The 18,256-nt window shown below is 50.7% G+C and overlaps 1 protein-coding gene and 1 pseudogene across 1 annotated transcript; one reads left to right on the top strand and one right to left on the bottom strand.

Moving 5' to 3' along the window:
- Window positions 1-4,085: 4,085 nt before the first annotated feature.
- Window positions 4,086-11,659, top strand: RPS9 (ribosomal protein S9). Its single transcript, XM_060085360.1, has 5 exons — window positions 4,086-4,165; window positions 4,422-4,537; window positions 4,754-4,876; window positions 10,161-10,347; window positions 11,412-11,659. Exons 2-5 carry the CDS (start codon window positions 4,441-4,443, stop codon window positions 11,587-11,589), a joined length of 585 nt encoding a protein of 194 aa, XP_059941343.1. The 5' UTR covers window positions 4,086-4,165; window positions 4,422-4,440; the 3' UTR covers window positions 11,590-11,659.
- Window positions 11,660-12,551: 892 nt separating this feature from the next.
- Window positions 12,552-17,528, bottom strand: LOC132480687 (leukocyte immunoglobulin-like receptor subfamily B member 5; annotated as a pseudogene).
- Between the last annotated feature and the right edge of the window lie 728 nt (window positions 17,529-18,256).

The raw sequence follows: 18,256 nt of genomic DNA, 5'->3' as shown, positions 1-18,256 counted from the left end.
TGCCAGGGCCTCCCTGGTGGCGCAGTGGTTGAGAGTCCGCCTGCCGATGCAGGGGATACGGGTTCGTGCCCCGGTCTGGGAGGATCCCATATGCCGCGGAGCGGCTGGGCCCGTGAGCCATGGCCGCTGGGCCTGCGCATCCGGAGCCTGTGCTCCGCAACGGGAGAGGCCACAGCAGTGAGAGGCCCGCATACCGCAAAAAAAAAAAAAAAAAAAAAAAAAAAGATGCCAATATGCACGTGAAAAGATGTTCCACATCATCTGTCATCAAGGAAATGCAAACTAAAGCAATGATGAGTGGGGAAGGTCATCACCCTTTCCCTATACATTGCCCTGTGCATCTCTTCCTTCTGGATGTTCCTGGGTTATATCCTTTCATAATAAACCTCTAATTTTAGTAAGTAAGGTGTTTCTCAGTTGTGTAAGCTGCTCTAGCAAATGAATTGAACCTGAGGAGGGGGTCGTTGGAAACTCTGAAACACCAATGATGAAAGTATAGTTAAGTTATTCAAACATTTAACAATGTTTTGACTGTCAGCTTATATGTTAAGGCTGTGCTAAGACACTGATAAACAGGAAAGATGAGGTCTCTGCCCTCCTATAGACTTTAAAAAAAATTATTAAAAAAAATTTTTTTTATTATTTATTTGGTTGCATTGGGTGGGCTCCTTAGTTGTGGCATGCGAACTCTTAGTTGCGTCATGCATGTGGGATCTAGTTCTCTGACCAGGTATCAAACCCAGGCCCCCTGCATTGGGAGTGTGGAGTCTTAACCACTGCACTACCAGGGAAGTGCCTGCCCTCCTATAACTTTTTTGTCTGGGAGCTAACTTGTAAACAAGAAAACAAAAAAGAACAAGGTAGTTTGACAGATACAGAAATACAATGAGAGAATAATAATGATAATGGTAGCTAACGCTGAGTGCTTTCTCGGTGCCAAGCACTATCCTAAGCAATTTGCATAGATTGCATCATTTCATCCTTACGATAACCCTATGAGGTGGGTGTGGTCGTCACCCCCATTTTATAGATGAGGAAGCTGAGGCACAGAATGATTGAGAAACTTGTCTGAGGTATTAGAGCTAGTAATTGAGGATTGCTGAATTTGAACCCAAGCATGTGGATAGAGCAGGGTGATGTCATAAAGGAAAGGACTGAGTGGGACTGTTGCTCTGAGGAGGGAATACTGACTTCGGAGTCCGCTGGACAGCAGCTGTATAAAACAGCAGTGAAGAGCATGGGCTATGGAGCCAGACTGTCCCAGCTGCAATGCGGGCCTGACTTCTAGTTGCTGTGAGACTGAATATACAAACAGACAACGGACAGATCATATATGAAAACAGAACTCTGATCCACAGCCTGCAGCAGCCTGCCCAGAAAACCAGACCCCTTATCTATAATAAACAGCTCAGCACTGGTCAGAATGGCCATCATCAAAAAGTCTACAAATAATACATGCTGGAGAGGGTGTGAAGAAAAGGGAACCTTCCTACACTCTTGGTGGGAATGTAAATTGGTGCAGCCACTATGAAGAACAGTATGGAGGTTCCTTCAAAAACTAAAAATAGGGGCTTCCCTGGTGGCGCAGTGGTTGGGCGTCCACCTGCCGATGCAGGGGACACGGGTTTGTGCCCCGGTCCGGGAAGATCCCACATGCCGCGGAGCGGCTGGGCCCGTGAGCCATGGCCGCTGAGCCTGCGCGTCCGGAGCCTGTGCTCCACAGCGGGAGAGGCCACAACAGTGAGAGGCCCGCGTACCGCAAAAAAAAAAAAAAAAAAAAAACTAAAAATAGAATTATCATATGATCCAGCAATCCCACTCCTGGGCATATATCCAGGGAAAACCATACTTCGAAAAGATGCACGCACCCCAATATCCATTGCAGCACTGTTTACAATAGCCAGGACATGGAAGCAACCTAAATGTCCATCAACAGATGAATGGATAAAGATGTGGTGTATATATACAATGGAATGTTACTCAGCCATAAAAAAATGAAATATTGCCATTTGCAGCAACATAGACATAGAGATTTTCATACTAAGTGAAGTAAGTCAGACAGAGAAAGACAAGTATTCTATGATATCACTTATATGTGGAATCTAAAAAAGTGATACAAATGAACTTATTTGCAAAACAGAAACAGATTCACAGACACAGAAAACAAACTTAAGGTCACCAAAGGGGACAATGTGGGGGAGGAATGATAAATTAGGAGTTTGGGATTAACATATACACACTACTATATGTAAAATAGATAAAAAACAAGGATTTACTGTATAGCACAGGGAAATATATTCAATATCTTGTAATAACCTATAATGGAAAAGAATCTGAAAAATATATATATTTATAACTCAATCACTTTGCTGTACAAGTGAAACTAACACAATATTGTAAATCAACTATACTTCAATAAACAAACAAAAACAGCTCAGTAAGCCAGCCTACTATAAGGCAGGCTTGTAGGAAGTAACAATCCAAGGAACCAAATAATAACCCCTACAACAATAGGTCCAAAAGGGCCAGGACTTGATTAGTAATTCACAACTCTACTCATTTTTGTCCCCACTTCCAATTTAGGACCAAGAAAAGAAAGCCAAATATGTACCCCAACCAATTGCATAGGGTACCTAACTTCTAGTCTGCCCACGTCTAGCTTCTCCATGACGACAGCCTCCAATCTGGGACACCTGAAGCCTTTCCTTTTTTCTGCTATATAGCTTTCCCACACCTCTGCCTGCCTTTGAGTCTCTGCCAAAACATGAGTGATGGTGACTGACTCCCTTACGCTGAATAGATAGCCTTTGCTTGTTCTCATCTGGTCAGTCTTAATTTATTTCCACTTTGTGCAGTCTTGGATAAGTTCTGTAACCACTTTTTGGTGCCTCAGTATCTGCCTCTATAAAATAGGATAATAGTATTAGTGCCCCTTAAGCAAGCATCTATAAAACTATTACTATGAGGGAGGGCAACTTCTCTGAGAGTCCTCCTTAAATATGTATTAAGTAAATTAACATATGTAAAGTTCTGAGAACAGGGCCTGATACATAGTAAATATTCCAGAATGTCACCTGTTACTATTTTTAGTGATGGAAATCATAGGTCACACGAATTAAAAACAAAACAAAACAAAAACAAACAAAAACAAAAAACCAAAAAAAAAAAACCCATAAGGTGTTTAGCCCAAGGCCTAGCACATTTAGAGTGCTTATTAAATATTCTCTAACAGCGATAAAGAAAGTCATTGGTGTGAATGGGATTATCCCAGAGAGAAAAGGACTAGAGGAAATAATCCTGTCTGAGAGGAAGATGTTGGCCGAGGAGATCAAAAAACAATGTATAAATTGCTCCAGGTTTATAACAAGAGGTGTCAGAACATTTTCCCTGTTCTGGAAACCCAAAGGAAAACCTCAGGATGTAAACTGCTGTCTTTGATAAAGAGGCACAAAGCCTTTTAATCATTGGGTCTCAAGTTAAAAAAAAAGTCAGTCACCTTCTTAAAGAGGCTTCCCTGACCATCCTATCTGGAGTACCATTTTCCCTCCGTCATTATCAGTAATTTATTTTCTTCAGAGCACCACTCTGAAATGATCTACTTTATTATTTTTTTCCCCCTGTTCCCCTAAGGCTCAAAGCTTCACGAGTAGAGGATTTGTTTTAGGGTTCAAAAGGGCAGACTGGCTTCTGGCTGTGCTTCGGGTTGACATTCTGATATGAAAAATGATTTTTTTCATTATTCATGGATATAACATTATCTTCTGGAAGGAGCTTTGATTTCGCACAGCTCCAACCGTCTGGGGATCTTTTCACAGAGACGGAGCCGGCTGAAGTCTAGTGGTGGTGGCGGTGAATACTCCAACTTTATACCGCGACTCAGAGGCCAGCTGACGGCACTTAAGTAACCACCGAGGGCGGAGAGGAGTCCTCACTTCTCACCGGACGATGCTCCGACACCTTGTCAGCTAGAGACGGGGTCCTCCCAACTGAGCACGCCGCTCTGGCCCAACCTCTCGTCTCCATTGCTTTTCCGCCCCCCAACGTCTTTTCTGATTGGTGCAGGCGGGCGCTGCGCGTGCTGACGTCACAAGTCGGCGGCGCTGCTATAAGAGCGCGGCCGGGGGACGCGTGCGCCTTTTTCTCGGTTACCGGAGGGGGCGAGTAGGTAAGGCGTACTGCTGTGCTCTTTATTCTGGGTGTGGGTTGTAGGGTCTTGCGGACCATCCGAGCTTTAATGAGTTCGCTAAAGAAGGTGCAGGTGAGATGAAGGTGGTTGAAGAGTAGTGGGAATGGTATCGGTTATAAAAGCTTGAGGGACGTTCTCGCGATATTTTCCCGGGGCGCCGCGAGGTTCTAGCTGAGTTGTGGGACTGCGCAAGCGCTGCTCCGAGTCCTCACTGTCCACTCTTCTTTCCGCACAGACGGGCAAGTAGAGCCAGCATGCCGGTGGCCCGGAGCTGGGTTTGTCGCAAAACGTATGTGACCCCGCGGAGACCTTTCGAGAAGTCCCGCCTCGACCAAGAGCTGAAGCTGATCGGTGAGTGACTAATGCAAGGTTTCTGCTTCCCGGGCCGGGGAAGCTAACACGTGGGTGAGGCCGCCCACGTGCTCATTCTGCTGGAATCCCTCCGGTGTGTCCCCCTCCCTCTTCCCCGAATTCGGGATCGTTCGTTGTTTAGATTTTCTGTACCCCGAAACCACCAATCCTTTTCACTAGTCCGTGGGACTGAACTTGTTCGTCCATTCTTTGCAGGCGAATATGGGCTCCGGAACAAACGTGAGGTCTGGAGGGTCAAATTTACCCTGGCCAAGATCCGCAAGGCTGCCCGGGAGCTGCTGACGCTGGATGAGAAAGACCCGCGGCGTCTGTTTGAAGGTGTGTATGGGAAACATTGGGCTTCAGTTTCCGCTTGATTAGAACTAACAGTGGGCTTCCCTGGTGGCGCAGTGGTTGAGAGTCCGCCTGCCGATACAGGGGACAGTGGTTCGGGCCCCGGTCCGGGAAGATCCCACATTCCGCGGAGCGGCTGGGCCCGTGAGCCATGGCCGCTGAGCCTGCGCGTCCGGAGCCTGTGCTCCGCAACGGGAGAGGCCACAACAGTGAGAGGCCCGTGTACTGCAAATTAAAAAAAAAATTAAAAAAAAAAAAAAAAAAACTAACAGTGCTCAGCAAGCTTGGCCACCTGGCTCTAGCTGTACACAGTGTAGCAAAACAGTACTGCTGCTTATGTGTCTTGTTCACTGGGGGTGGGAATAGACTGAAATTTCTGAAATGTTGGTTGGTTCTAGCAGGGAGGGAGCTTTACTGTGTACATTTGCCTGCTTTAACATGGTGGTCAAGGACATTTACTCAAGGTCTGAACAGGAGAGGACCTGTGGATATCACAGGGAAGAACATTCCAGGTGATTTTGGAGAGGGTACAGATCATATAGTAATTACAGTGACTAAAAAAATTGTGGTAAGGTACACGTGACAGAATTTATCATCTTTTAGACTCTTAAAGTTCTAAATTTCTACTTTGAGATGGGGAGTTAATGGAGGGCTTTTGGAAGGAATGATTGACATCAGATTTTAGTAGATTGTCAAGTGGCAAAAATATTAAAATAGCTGGTATTTTATAAGGCTCACTGAATGCCATTTTCTAAGCTCTTTGTGTACATTATTTAATCTGCACAAGCAACCTCATAGCAGGTACTGATAATACTCTTCTTCAAATGAGCAAATGGTCAGAGGCCTCCCACCATAGGTGGGACTGGAGGGCAGGCTCCAGAGTTCAGGTGAGTTCAGCAATGGGGATGGAATTGAGGATTCCAGGGGAAGCTTAGAGAACATCACCAAAAGTTGAAACAGTGTCTAAGTGTAAGAAGTAATCAGTAGACTTGGTTAGTGTGTTTTACATTGTATCCTGGTGTGGAAGATACATGTACACACATACATAAACATACATACATACATACAGTTTGTGATTCTAACAGATGTGAGTTTGGCTGTAGGTGATTCTGTATCTTGGGGTTTTTTTTTCTTGTTTTTTTTTGTAACAGTTTTTATTGGTATAAAACTTACACAACATGACTCAAAGTGTTTACTCAAAGTGTGCACAACTTGTTTTTAGTTGCCTCTAAAATTGGCCACTGCCTAGGTGTCATCTTGATAACTTGCTTTTGGCCTGTCCCTGGGAAATCTTGATTTCTGGTGAAAAGCAGGAGGGGCTGGGAAACCCGCCAGGCTTCCTTGGGCACCTCGCTTTTTATTCTCAATCAGGGTTGCTAGTCTGATTTTTCTCCCAAACTGTGGCTAAGGAAGGAAGTGCTGTTACACTCCTCGCTGTTAAGCATAAGTAGTCATCCATATTAGAGGTTGAGAAAGGCTTGGAGCGTGTTTAACTAACTACAGCACATTTATCACTTTTATCTGTCCTAGACCCAAGGATGTGAGAGGTTTTCATTCTTGAACTTTTGTTAGTTCATAAACTCCTTTGACAGTCTCATGATAATTGAGGAATCTCCCCCATGGACACTGGTATCGGGTGGGACTTTATCCCTGAGTCTGGGGGACAGGCTGCAGCTGGTTCTGAGGAACTTGCTGAAGATAGAGATAATCACAGAGAAACTTAGGTGATAAGCAGTCATGTGACAAAGAGATGGCATAGGGCAGGGTGAGAGGCCAGTGTCCAGGGATTATTTGGTTTTCGGGGTGGAAGTGGAAGTTGCAAGAGGGAGGCATCAGGTAGTACACTTTCTAGTGAAGGAAGCTCTTTAGATTCCTGGGATGGGGAGGAGGAGCCTGCAAGCTCTTGTTTGCTGTTACAGCCTTGCCTTGCTTCAGATGCAGCCTTTCCCACTGAGGTGTGAGAGTCTCATCTGATAAAAAGACTTACTGGTTCATTCAGTCACTTAAAGGTGTGAACTCCTTCCTTACACCAGCTTAAGGAGGACAGGTATTACATCCATTTTTCACATTAGAAACTAAGGCACTTACAGGCTTGCCGCATGCTATAGTGACAAGGGCCCCTTTGCCACTGAGGTGCCCACTGGCTTACATTTTTAAAAAATTTATTGGTTTGGCTTTTACATTTTAAAAACTGATTCTGGGGGGCTTCCAGTGGTTGAGACTCCACGCTCCCAATGCAGGGCCCTGGGTTCAACCCCTGGTCAGGGAACTAGATCCCACATTCATTCCGCGACTGAGTTCACATGCCACAACTAAGGAGCCCTCAAGCTGCAGCTAAGGAGCTGACCTGCCTCAACTAAGACCTGGCACAACCAAATAAAAGTAAATAGATGGATAGATAGATAAACAGATAGATAAAACTAGTCTAAAAAAAAGGAAAACTGACTGATTGTTAATGCTTTGGCCAAATGGAGCCCATGTAACAATTTTTAGTAGTTGGGCATGATCCTGTTGAAGATGCACAGTTTATCGGTGTTATTTTTGTCTTCATACCAAATAAGGTTTTTCCTGTATTGATGACCCTCCCCATTGTTTAAGGATGTAGGTGTTTTAATAGTAAATATGGAATATATTTTTGAAGTAATACAGGTTGAATTATTGTCAAGTTTCTATTTTCTAATGTAAGGACAAAAAGGCATGAAGTGTCCAAACTGGTAGATAATCCCAAACTCACTTTTGTTTACCTTTGAATAAGTTTTTATATTACTATTTGAATATCATGTCTGTGTTTTAAATTGTATAATTTATAATTCATTATTATATTAGTTTCAGGTGCACATAGTTTTATAGTTATAAAACTTTCTTGTGATGAGAAGTTTTAAGGTCTCATTGTGGGTTTGAGTTGCATTTTCCTGATGGATTAATGATGTTGAGCACCTTTTCTTGTGCTTTTTGGCCACCTGTATGTCTTTGGGAAAATGTCTATTCAGATCATCTTCCCATTTTTTAATTGAGGTGTTTGTTTTTTGGTTTTTTTAAAATAATTTTTTATGGATTTATTTATTTTTGGCTGTGTCGGGTCTTCATTGCTGCTCGTGGGCTTTCTCTAGTTGCAGCGAGTGGGGGCTACTCTTCATTGCGGGGCGCAAACTTCTCATCGCAGTGGCCTCTCTTGTTGTGGAGCATGGGCTCTAGGCACTTGGGCTTCAGTAGTTGTGGCACACAGGCTTAGTTGCTCTGTGGCATGTGGGATCTTCCTGGACCAGGGCTCGAACCTGTGTCCCCTGCATTGGCAGGTGGATTCTTAACCACTGCGCCACCAGGGAAGTCCATTTCTGCTCTTAAGTTGGATGAGTTCATTACATATTTTGGGTATTAACCCCTTATTAGATACATGATTTGCAAATATTCTCTCCCATTCTGTATGTTGCCTTTCCATTTCGTTAATTTCTTTTGCTGTGCAGAAGCTTTTTTGGTGTGGTCCCACTTGTTGATTTTTGCTTTTGTAGCCTTTGCTTTAGGGTCAAATCCAAAAAAATCATCTCCAAGATATATCAAGGACCTTACTGCCTATGTTTTCTTCTAGGAGTTTCATGGTTTCAGGTCTTACATTCAAGTCTTTAATCCATTTTGAGTTTCTTTTTCCACCCCCTGCCACACAGCTTTCGGGATCTTAGTTCCCCGACCAGGGATTGAGGAACCTGGGCCACGCCAGTGAAAGCACCCAGTCCTAACCACTGGACTGCCTGGGAATTCCCGATTTTGAGTTAATTTTTGTGTACAGGATAAGGTAGGGGTCCAGTTTCATTCTTGCATGTGACTGTCCTGTTTTCCCGACACCATTTATTGACGAGACTTTTCTTTCCCTGTTATATATTCCTGGCTCCCTTGTTGTAAATTGACCATTAATTTGTGTGGGTTTATTTCTGGGATGTTTATTCTGTTCCCTTGATGTGTTTTTTTTTTTTTTTTTTTTTTTTTACCTTGATGTGTTTTTAATGCCAATATCATACTGTTTTGATTACTATAGCTTTGTAATGTATACAGCTTTGTTCTTAAGATTGGCTTTAGCTATCCAGGGTCTTGTGGTACCATAAAAATTTAGATTCTTCTTTTTCTGTGAAAAATGGCATTGGAATTTTGATAGGGATTGCATTGAATCTGTATATTGCTTTTAGGTAGTATGGGCATTTTAACTATCTTTCCATTTGTTTGTGTCTAATTTTTTTCATCAGTGTCTTATATTTTTCATTGTGTAGGCTTTTCATCTTTTATGCGGTTATAAATGGGAGAATATCCTTGTTTTGTATTCAGCATTTATTCAGTGCATATTATGACCTGGGGTGTTGGGAAAGGTATATAGTACATATAGTATGTTTCTCCATTTAGATTCTGGTCTGCTAGGTTTCTGGTCTGCTAGGAAGACTTTGTCATCACAGTGAGCCATCTTTCCTTCAAGCTTTGCCTGGGGGCAAGGGAGGGGATGGGTGGTAATGGTGCTTTTACCCCAGTGTCAGTGTGTTAGTGATAATCCTGTGTGGTGATAAGGAGCTCAGTGAGTGTGAGCCTGGGGGAAGGGTTTTGCCCACAGCATCCCAAGAGCTGTCCTGAGTGGAGCTTTGGATGCCCATGGACAAGAAGTAGCGAAGCCTCCTGAAAGTAGAGTTGTGTAAAAGGTAGAAGCTGACCTCTGCTGGATTACTTTATGCCAGGCATTGTTAGGTCCACACCATCTTTTTAGTAGACAATCTCAATGATAAAATGGATAACATGCAGTCAGCTTAAATGAATGCCCAGTCTTTTTCAGGCCTATAAGATTGGTTCTGATACTGTTCCAATATTATAGATACGGAAGGTGGTTTAACCTCATTTGATTAGTAGGGCTTTCTTGACTCTAGAATATTAGCCCTTAGCTGCTCTGCTGTGTTACGGGAGGAATAGTTTAGGAACAGCAGCACTTAGACTTTTGCAGATGAATGCTAAGCCTTTCAAGGGGGTTGTCTCATTTACTCTTCCCAACAACTCTGGAAGGTTCTTCCTTTTTCAGATGAGCAGAGTTGTATGTAGCCACCTGCCTTAGGGTAGTGTGAGGATTCCGTTAGTCACAGTGGCTCACATAGTAGCATGTTGAGTCCTGTATCAGAATTAGCTCTTACTTCCTACTTTGTCCCACCACCATGATTTGGAGGTGGAGGATTTGAACCCAGAAGTCTGAGGTCGGCCAGAATGCTGAGGCAGGCCTTCCTTCCCCTCCTTCCCCTCTTACCAGGCAATGCCCTGCTGCGGCGACTCGTCCGTATCGGGGTGCTGGACGAGGGCAAGATGAAACTGGATTACATCTTGGGCCTGAAGATTGAGGATTTCTTGGAGAGACGCCTGCAGACCCAGGTCTTCAAGCTGGGCCTGGCCAAGTCCATCCACCACGCCCGTGTGCTGATCCGCCAGCGCCATATCAGGTACCACCTCTGGGCTCCCTGAGCCTTCCCCACCCCATCCCCTCTGATGGTTGCCCTCACTAAGCCGCTGTCGCTATCTCCTGTGCAGCCCTTGGAGGTGATGAAGGTGTGAGCTCCCCTTGAGGGTACAGATTGACCCCCTACAAACAGCTCATGGGGGAGCTGGGGGCAGCCTCATCCCCCCCGTAGCCCAGCGCAAGGGTCACTGCGGCTGGAGCCGTACACCTTGCGAAGGCTTCTACGAGGCGTGCGGGTAGCTGGACAGGTAACAGCCCTCGGTGTCCAGTTGAGAGGAGTCACTGGGGCTAACTGACTTGGGTGGCTTTGGCTGTGTAGTGGGCCCTTGTGAAGCCACTCCAGGCCCTGATCACAGTGCACTCTCCTGTCGGCCTTAATTTGGTGAGTTCACCACAGGCCAAGGTCTGATGCTCATGGTGGCAGCTGCCACAGTGAAGACCAGAGGCCAGAAGGGTCTTTATCTGAGTACTCAGTTTACCCTTTGTAAATTGGGCCCCGTTCATGAGGCCCAGTTGAGCTGTGTAGTAAGTGGGTGGGATACATGCATACTGGATTTCTGCTGCAGCCTTTCGTTAGCCCTGTGACCCACGGGCAGGAGCCTCTCACGTTGCTTGTCTGAAATGAAACAACCCCTATCCTTTCGGGTTGCTGCTTCGAAGACAATGAAACTACACCTGCTAATAGAGCTCAGTGTGTGACACACAGTTGAGAATATTTGAAGTGTCTGGCACAGTTGTGTATTTGAAAAGCAGGTCTTGGGTTTATATGTTGCCACCTCACCTCATTCACTCTGGTCTCGTGGGTTACTTCTGAATTGCTCTCTCCCTTCTGTGAGGTGTGAATGTAAAGGTGGATGCATTTGTGTGAATTAGGTGATGCCTGAAAGCTCTCCGGAACACACAGCAATTCCTTAAGATCAGGAGCCCTTCCTGGTTATTGCTTCAGAGTCAGTGCAGCTCTGTAGCACCGGCCCTGTCAGCTGCAGAGCACAGGCAGAGGGGAGCAGCGTCCTGTTCCCCGTCCTCTTCACCTGCCGCCCCCTCCAGGGTCCGCAAGCAGGTGGTGAACATCCCATCCTTCATTGTCCGCCTGGACTCCCAGAAGCACATTGACTTCTCCCTCCGTTCTCCGTATGGGGGCGGCCGCCCTGGCCGCGTGAAGAGGAAGAACGCCAAGAAGGGCCAGGGCGGGGCTGGCGCTGGCGACGACGAGGAGGAGGATTAAGCCCACCCATCCCGCCTGGGCTGATGGAGCGTCTAGTTTTCCAGTCAGATAATAAAACAACGTTTCAGAACTGGTGTTTATTGGTGTGCCTCTTTCCTCCGCGCTCTGAACACAGGCCTTCTGTAGTGGGAAGTGCAGGCTGCGTCCTTCAGCGGGTTTCCACACATGCACAGAGGGCCCTGGTCGGCTTTGTTCAGGTGCTTGGGACCACCTGCAAGATGGTGGTCCTTTTCGCCTTAGGGCTGGCTGACAAACATCTCTGCACATAACTTATCACAGCAGGGAGACCAGTAGTATTATGAGGAAGGTTCTTTGAGACAAAACCAGAAGGAAATTCTCAGCCCTCCATTTGCATGTGGGGCGAGGAGTCATTTCCAGGCAGAGGATGCAGGGGAACCCTGCCCCTCCCCCTGCATTTGGAGTTTCTGATGATATTCTTGGTCCCAAGGGAGGCAGGCTTCCCTTTTCTCTGTTTGAGAAGCTGCCTCAGGCAGGGAAGGAAGGCGCTTGGTCTCAGGAAATGAGGAACACTTGGAATTGAGCAGCCTCTGAGCAGCTGCAGCCACAGGGCACACTAGTCCTGGTCTGGGGGATTTGGGGCTGTGATGTAAGTGGCCAGCTTCACAGTGAGGGCTCAGGGTTCTCTGCGAAGTCTGTGAAGCCTGCAGAAGAATTGAAGTCCTTGCAGCCTACTTGGGCTGGGTGGTAGGCCTCCCTCACCCCAAGGTGTTGATGGCGATTCTGTAGGATCCTTGAGGTCAGGACCCTTGGTAGGGACCATAAAATCAGCTGTGATGACCATGGAGTTGTGGAAGCAGTTGGCTTCCAGGAGGTCTCAAGCTCCTGGTGGTTCGTGTCAGGACTCCAGGCTGGCTGGAGTTCAGTATAAGCATTTATGGGGGCAGCTCCTGGGGGTCCCTGAAATCCGGTCCCTGGGGCGTGGGGTCTGGGGCCTTCCTGGGCTAGCGGATGGCGAGAGCAGCATACACGCTGGGCTCTTCTGGGGGCTCCCCTGACTGGGGGGCAGGGGGTGCAGTCTCCCGTCTGAGGGTCGAGTGGTTCAGCTGGGCATAGGTCACATCCTGGGGGCCTTCAGATGCGGCGGCGAGGTTGGTTGGGGGGGGCCTGGGGCTCCGGGAGGAAAGGAGGCACTCCTTGGTGGTCTTAGTCATCAAGGCTCTGTTGGAGACACTGAGGGCTGGTCTCTGAATCTTTATCCTTCTTTCAGTCCCTGTAGCTTTGAGCCTCAGGGAGGAGGGAAGTGAAGGAAGTGGAAATTCCTGTGACTGGTGGCTGGTTGTGTAAGTTTGGTGCAGGGGAGAGGGCAGGACTGGAGGTAGGAATTGGGTGTGGCGCCGTCACCATGGAGGGACGGTCAGACCCTGCCGCAGCCTGGGAGGAGCTGGGGTTCGCCAGAGTGTGAGCAGGAGCTGACCCTCACCCCAGTTAACCAACGCTCGAGGTACGTTGCTGGGGTTCACCCAACCCGGAACAGCCGAGGGCTGAGCGAGTATTTTAGAACCCTCTGGAGTTTAGAAGGCATCCCCTCTGGGCCTCTCTGCAGCCCCAGGATTGGACTTTGCCCCTTTGTGGGGGGCACGGACTCTTAGCCCTAACCTTCAGCCCTGCCAGCTCCACCTGAGCATTCAACACCTTGAAGGTCAGAGGAGACCAGGTGTGGGGTTGCAGCCGCCCAAAGGGCAGGTGCTTCCAGAAGGGAGAGGCTGCCAGGAGTGGAGTGGCGTCAGGGTTCAGTGTCTGCTGGATTTGACGTCTGAACAAGGAGGTGCGGGTGCCCTGGTCAGGATTGGGGGAGCTGACCTGACCAGCTGCCTGCCGTCCTCCGGCTGTGTGTCTTCCACGACAGCATCCGGTGGGGACAGAAGAAGGGGGTGCCATCTCTTGCCGAGATTCCCTGACATCTCACAGCAGATGTCCAGAGAGGGTCAGCGACGTGGCCAAGGCCACACAGGATCAGATTCGAGCTCACATCCCCAAGCCCAGAACCCTTTCCAACCACTGCCTGGTGTCCACTGCCCACCCACATTGTCTGGCCCCGTCTCCTGCCCCCAGGATGGCCCCTCTTCCCCTAACACAAGCTCTCCTCCTCGACGTCCGCAGCTGGGCTGGAGCTGGGGGAGGAGAGGAGTGTGAGGGGCAGTGCGGGAGCTGCACGCAGGCTGGGCGGGGTGGGAGTCTCTGGGAGAGGTCTTGCCTCTTCTGCCGGCCTCTGTCCTCGGGCACTGATGCTGCAGCCGCTGCAGGAAGTTGGGAATCGGCCTCCAACCCACCCCAGAACCCTCCTCTAGGGTTACAGTAAGATCTGCGAGGGCCTACGAACTGATAAGATTATAATCCCCTCCCACCTCCATAAAGAAGTCAAGAGAAAAATCTAAACCATAAAATACAAAACTTGCATGTGTTTTCAAACATTTCGTAAGTTTAAAAAAATCAAAAGAATACTTTAAAATACGTGTACGCTCATATTTAATCTCTTCTTTTTAGATTTTCTCATTCGGAGATGCTGGAGGGGTTTTCTAACCTGACTTCACCCGTCTCTTAGGTTTCCCTTTGGCTGGTGCCCAAAGCCCAGCACCTGCAGGGACCTGGGTCACCCCGTTCCCTACTCACCCGACTTCCTGCGTCTGCTCTGACCCCGGTGTCGGACGAGGAGGACGGGGACGAGGGGCAGCAGGACGAAGGCCACCGAGACCCCGATCAGAACGTTCAGGTACCGTTTGAGACCTGGGGCACCAGTGACGTCATGAGTGAGCCCAAGATGCCATTCAGTTGAGCGCCTACTGTGTGCAGGCCCGTGCTGGGGTCTGTGCATTCATCTCCTCTAACCCGCCCCACCCATTTTACAGACGAGGAAACTGAGGCACAGAGAGGGAATTCACAAACCCCAGGTGACCCAGTCTGGACATGGCAGAGCTGGGGTTGGAACCCAGGACTGTGGGCTTCCTCGTATTTTTTTAAAATTATTTTTTAATGCTGTCGCCTCCAGGCAGAACACCAGTGCAGAGACGTGTCCCTCAAACCCAACCCCTACTCCTCTGCCAGCCCAGCCCAGATCCGTCCCCACTCTGCAGAGGCCTGGCGTCCCCCCACGGGGCCTGTGTGGACAAGGGAGTGTGTGTCTGGGAGGGGCAGGCGGGAGGCTCTGGCCTTCCTGAGCTCTAAACAGGGCCTGTGCTGAGGGCTCCCCGTTGAGGGAGGAAGCAGGAGGGCTCCTCCACGCAGGGTGAGCCTCGGACTTTGCGAGGAACGTGACTCAGCCAAGATCCCAAGCTTGGGAAGTAGCAGAGCGGTGTGACTTCCAAGCCCTGTTCTTTCCCTGACCCCACGGCTGCTCCTTGGAGGGCTGAAGCCCCTGGCTTTAAGGAGGAGGAGTGTCGGAGCAGACTTCTTGCCCTTTGCAGTCGGGGAAGTGGATCCCAGTGAGAAGAAGGAACTTTCCTCAGGTCATTAACTCAGGAAGTGGGCTGAGCCAAGACCAGACTGAGCTCCTCCCACCACCACCTCCTCACAGAGACCCTCACTCACCCGTCTACACGCCTGACTGTGTGGGGGAGAAGCTGATCCTCAGAGCCTCCTGGGGGTCCGGACAGGAGGGGAGGGCGGGGGGCTGCTTCTCCCCACACAGCCCACTGCTCCTGCCCCAGGATGGGCCCTGACATCTCCCTCTCCATGATCCCCCACCCTTCATCCACCAGCCTCAGCCCCGGGAGCCCTTTGGTCTCCCCACATCTCTGCTCGACTCCCAGCCCTGCTGGGACACAAGCTGTGCCAGGGCATGTGATCTTGGTCCTGTGAGGATTGAGGCCTCTGCTAGCCACCCGCTCTTGTGTTGTTCTCTCAGGGTGAGGGGCTATGAGGATTGAGGACCAGAGGAGGGTGGAGATGGGGGGGGCTCTGGTCTTTTCCCCTTCTGGTCAGCCCCGAGTCTTCTCTATCACCTGCAACATGTCTGGACCCCAGGGATGAGGATGAGGATGGTGCAGGGAAGGGAGTTGCTCTGGCTTTGTCCATCCCTTTACTGTTGATTCCCCTCCTTCTGTGACCCCCTCACTCCCAGCCCAGCCTAGAGCTGGGGACAGGACCCTGAACTGACCAGGAAGACACACAGGGCCAGGGCTGGGGTCCCCCACCTGAGAGCAAGAGCTCCAGGGGTCGCTGGGCTGTGACCTCAGGGAGGGGGAGGTGCTCAGTGAGCTGTAGCACGTGTAGATCCCACTGTGGGCTGAGGTCACAGGACTCAAGGTGAACTTGTTCTGAAAGGGTGGAGCCGTGTCCTGCAGACGAAGGTGCTGGGGAGGAGTGAGTGACCCCTCCTTGGACAGATGGAGGGGATCGGACCAGACCTCAGAGCCACACTGCAGGGTCGTGTTCTCTCCCCAGGGCACTGAAAGTCCCGGCTGGGCTGAGAGGGAGGGTTTCCCGTACCTTCCTGGGGGCGAGGAACGTCGTGATGTGTACAGAGCCACCCCCTACACACCCTTGACCCTGAGCTGAGGGACCACTATCCTCTCTCCAGGGACCCTGTCTGTGACCCCCTCTCAGCTGCTCTCAGCCCCTCTGTGTGGGTCTCTCTTATCTCCTGGCACCCGCTCCATTTTTCTCACTCTCCGTGGACCACTGCCCTATCTCAATGTCTGCTGTAGGACTCCTCCCAGGACCCCATCACCACCAGGGGTGACTCTGGGCCCAGCACCCTGAGAACACAGTCAGGACATGGGGCAGGACAGGGGCTCCTCACCACGACCAGGCTGTGCAGGGGGGCGCTGGCGGCCGACCACACTTAGAAGAGGCTGTGTCCACCGTAGCATCTGTACCGGCCCCCATGGGTGCGGCTCACATGGCCCAGAGGGAAGTCAGGGCTGTGCTGGGCCTCAAGACACAGGGGAGGTGTGACCTCCTCGTCCTTGGTCAGAGCAAATCTGCCAGAGCCGGCCTTTGAGTGACACCGGAGGGTCAGGCTGTCTCCACAGAGCACGAGTGAGTCCGGCTGGGCTGAGAGGGAGGGCTCCCTGTACACGCCTGCAGAGAAGGGACGGTGGCACCGAGGGGGACGCACACCCCACATTGCTCACTGGGGCTGCAGTGAGAGTTCTCCCTGGTCCCTCCCAGGCCTCCCGCCAGTGGTTCTGCCCCAGGAGGCCACTGCCCCTGACCCTCCATCACCCCAGGGCTCACTGGGCACAAGGCTCAGGTCAGGGGTCCAGGAAACGATGGGGCTGGGGGCCCTCACCTGTGACCTGGCGAGGCAGAGGGTCACTGGGGTGTGACCACACGTGGAGGGAGCTGGGAGAACCATAGCGTCTGCAGGTCCCCCCACGGGAGGAGTTGGGGGCCCACAGGGCCCACGGCCTGTCCCCTCCCATGGGCCCTCGATGTCTGGTGTCGGGCGGGTCAGCACCCTCCTTCAGCAGGTGCAAAGTGCCCGCTGCAAACTGTGAGCTGCATGCCAGGGACACGTCCCTCCTGAGGCCACCACAGGGCGTGGCTGGGCTGAGAAGGAGGGGCTCTGCGCACCCCGAGGGAGGGGAAGGGGCTGGGTTAAAGGGGGACCTTCACCCCGCTCACCACAGGTGTGGGCTGCGAGGGGAGACGTCCGTCCCCCTGAGCCCACACTGCTCCCTCTGCCTGTAAGGACGCCGCCGCAGTGGGAGGGGACCCGGGCCCTCCCTCCTACCTGTCCCCACCAGGAGCAGGGGGTCACTCCACTCTGACCTGTCTTTCCTGCTGCGATAGACACACTGATACTGCCCTGCAGTGCTTGAGCTTGAGGATTGAAAGGGGAAACTGGCCTTGTTACTGGAGTCCTGTGGGGCCTCAGCCTCCCAGAGTCCAGAGGGCCTCTCTCTATACAGACGGTAGACATCAGCCGTCAGAGACCCCGGACACCAGATGGTCGCAGGGCTTCCCTTGGTGACCATGGGGCGCAGGTCAGCCCGACGGAGGGTCTCAGGTGGATTCCTGGAGAGGAATCGGACCTGAAGTGTCAAGGGGTGCCTTTCTCCCCTCAGTTTCCCCAGCTGTCACCGCCAGACCCCTTCCAGACAGGTCACCATCATCCCAGACCTGCTGTGCTCGCCCCAGATGAGGGGCTTGTGGGATTGAAGCAGGTCTTGGGGGCGCTCACCTGCCTGGACCTGGTCCCATGGGTCTGGGCACAGCCCTAGAAGAGAGTTCCCTGTGAGCGCCCGCCCTCCAGAACACATAGATGCTCCAGGCCTGCTCTGGGCCCTGAGTGCTGGGGTCAGATCTGAGGCTGAGCACTTCCGCCCTCCCCCACCAGGTTCTGCCGCCCCTGAGCCGCCTTAGACCTGGGGTCTCTCAGCTTCAGACCTGGGAGGAGAGGGGCCCCTTCCCCCCTCCCCCAAAGCCCACCGAGGCAGAGAAGGGCATTGAGGGTCGGGGTCGTGGCTGGGCCTCCCGTGGCCCCCAGCTGTGCTGGTGTCTTACAAAGTCCACCGAGCCAGCAGGACAGACAGACACGCGGCGGGTGACAAGGTGCAGGCTCTGTGCTACACGTCACCGGGTCCTTCATAGCAGCCTCTCAGGAAGAGGAATAGCCCCCCCAGGGCCTCACGCTGCTCTAGCTGCTCTACCTGCAGGATGGGGCCCAGGAGACAGCCGGCTCTGGGACCTTCCAGACCACATC

This window comes from Mesoplodon densirostris, chromosome 19 (genome assembly GCF_025265405.1).
Source record: "Mesoplodon densirostris isolate mMesDen1 chromosome 19, mMesDen1 primary haplotype, whole genome shotgun sequence".
Classification (NCBI taxonomy): Eukaryota; Metazoa; Chordata; class Mammalia; order Artiodactyla; family Ziphiidae; genus Mesoplodon; species Mesoplodon densirostris.
The sequence above is the reverse complement of the archived record's forward strand: the minus strand, read 5'-3'. Positions and strand labels throughout refer to the sequence as shown.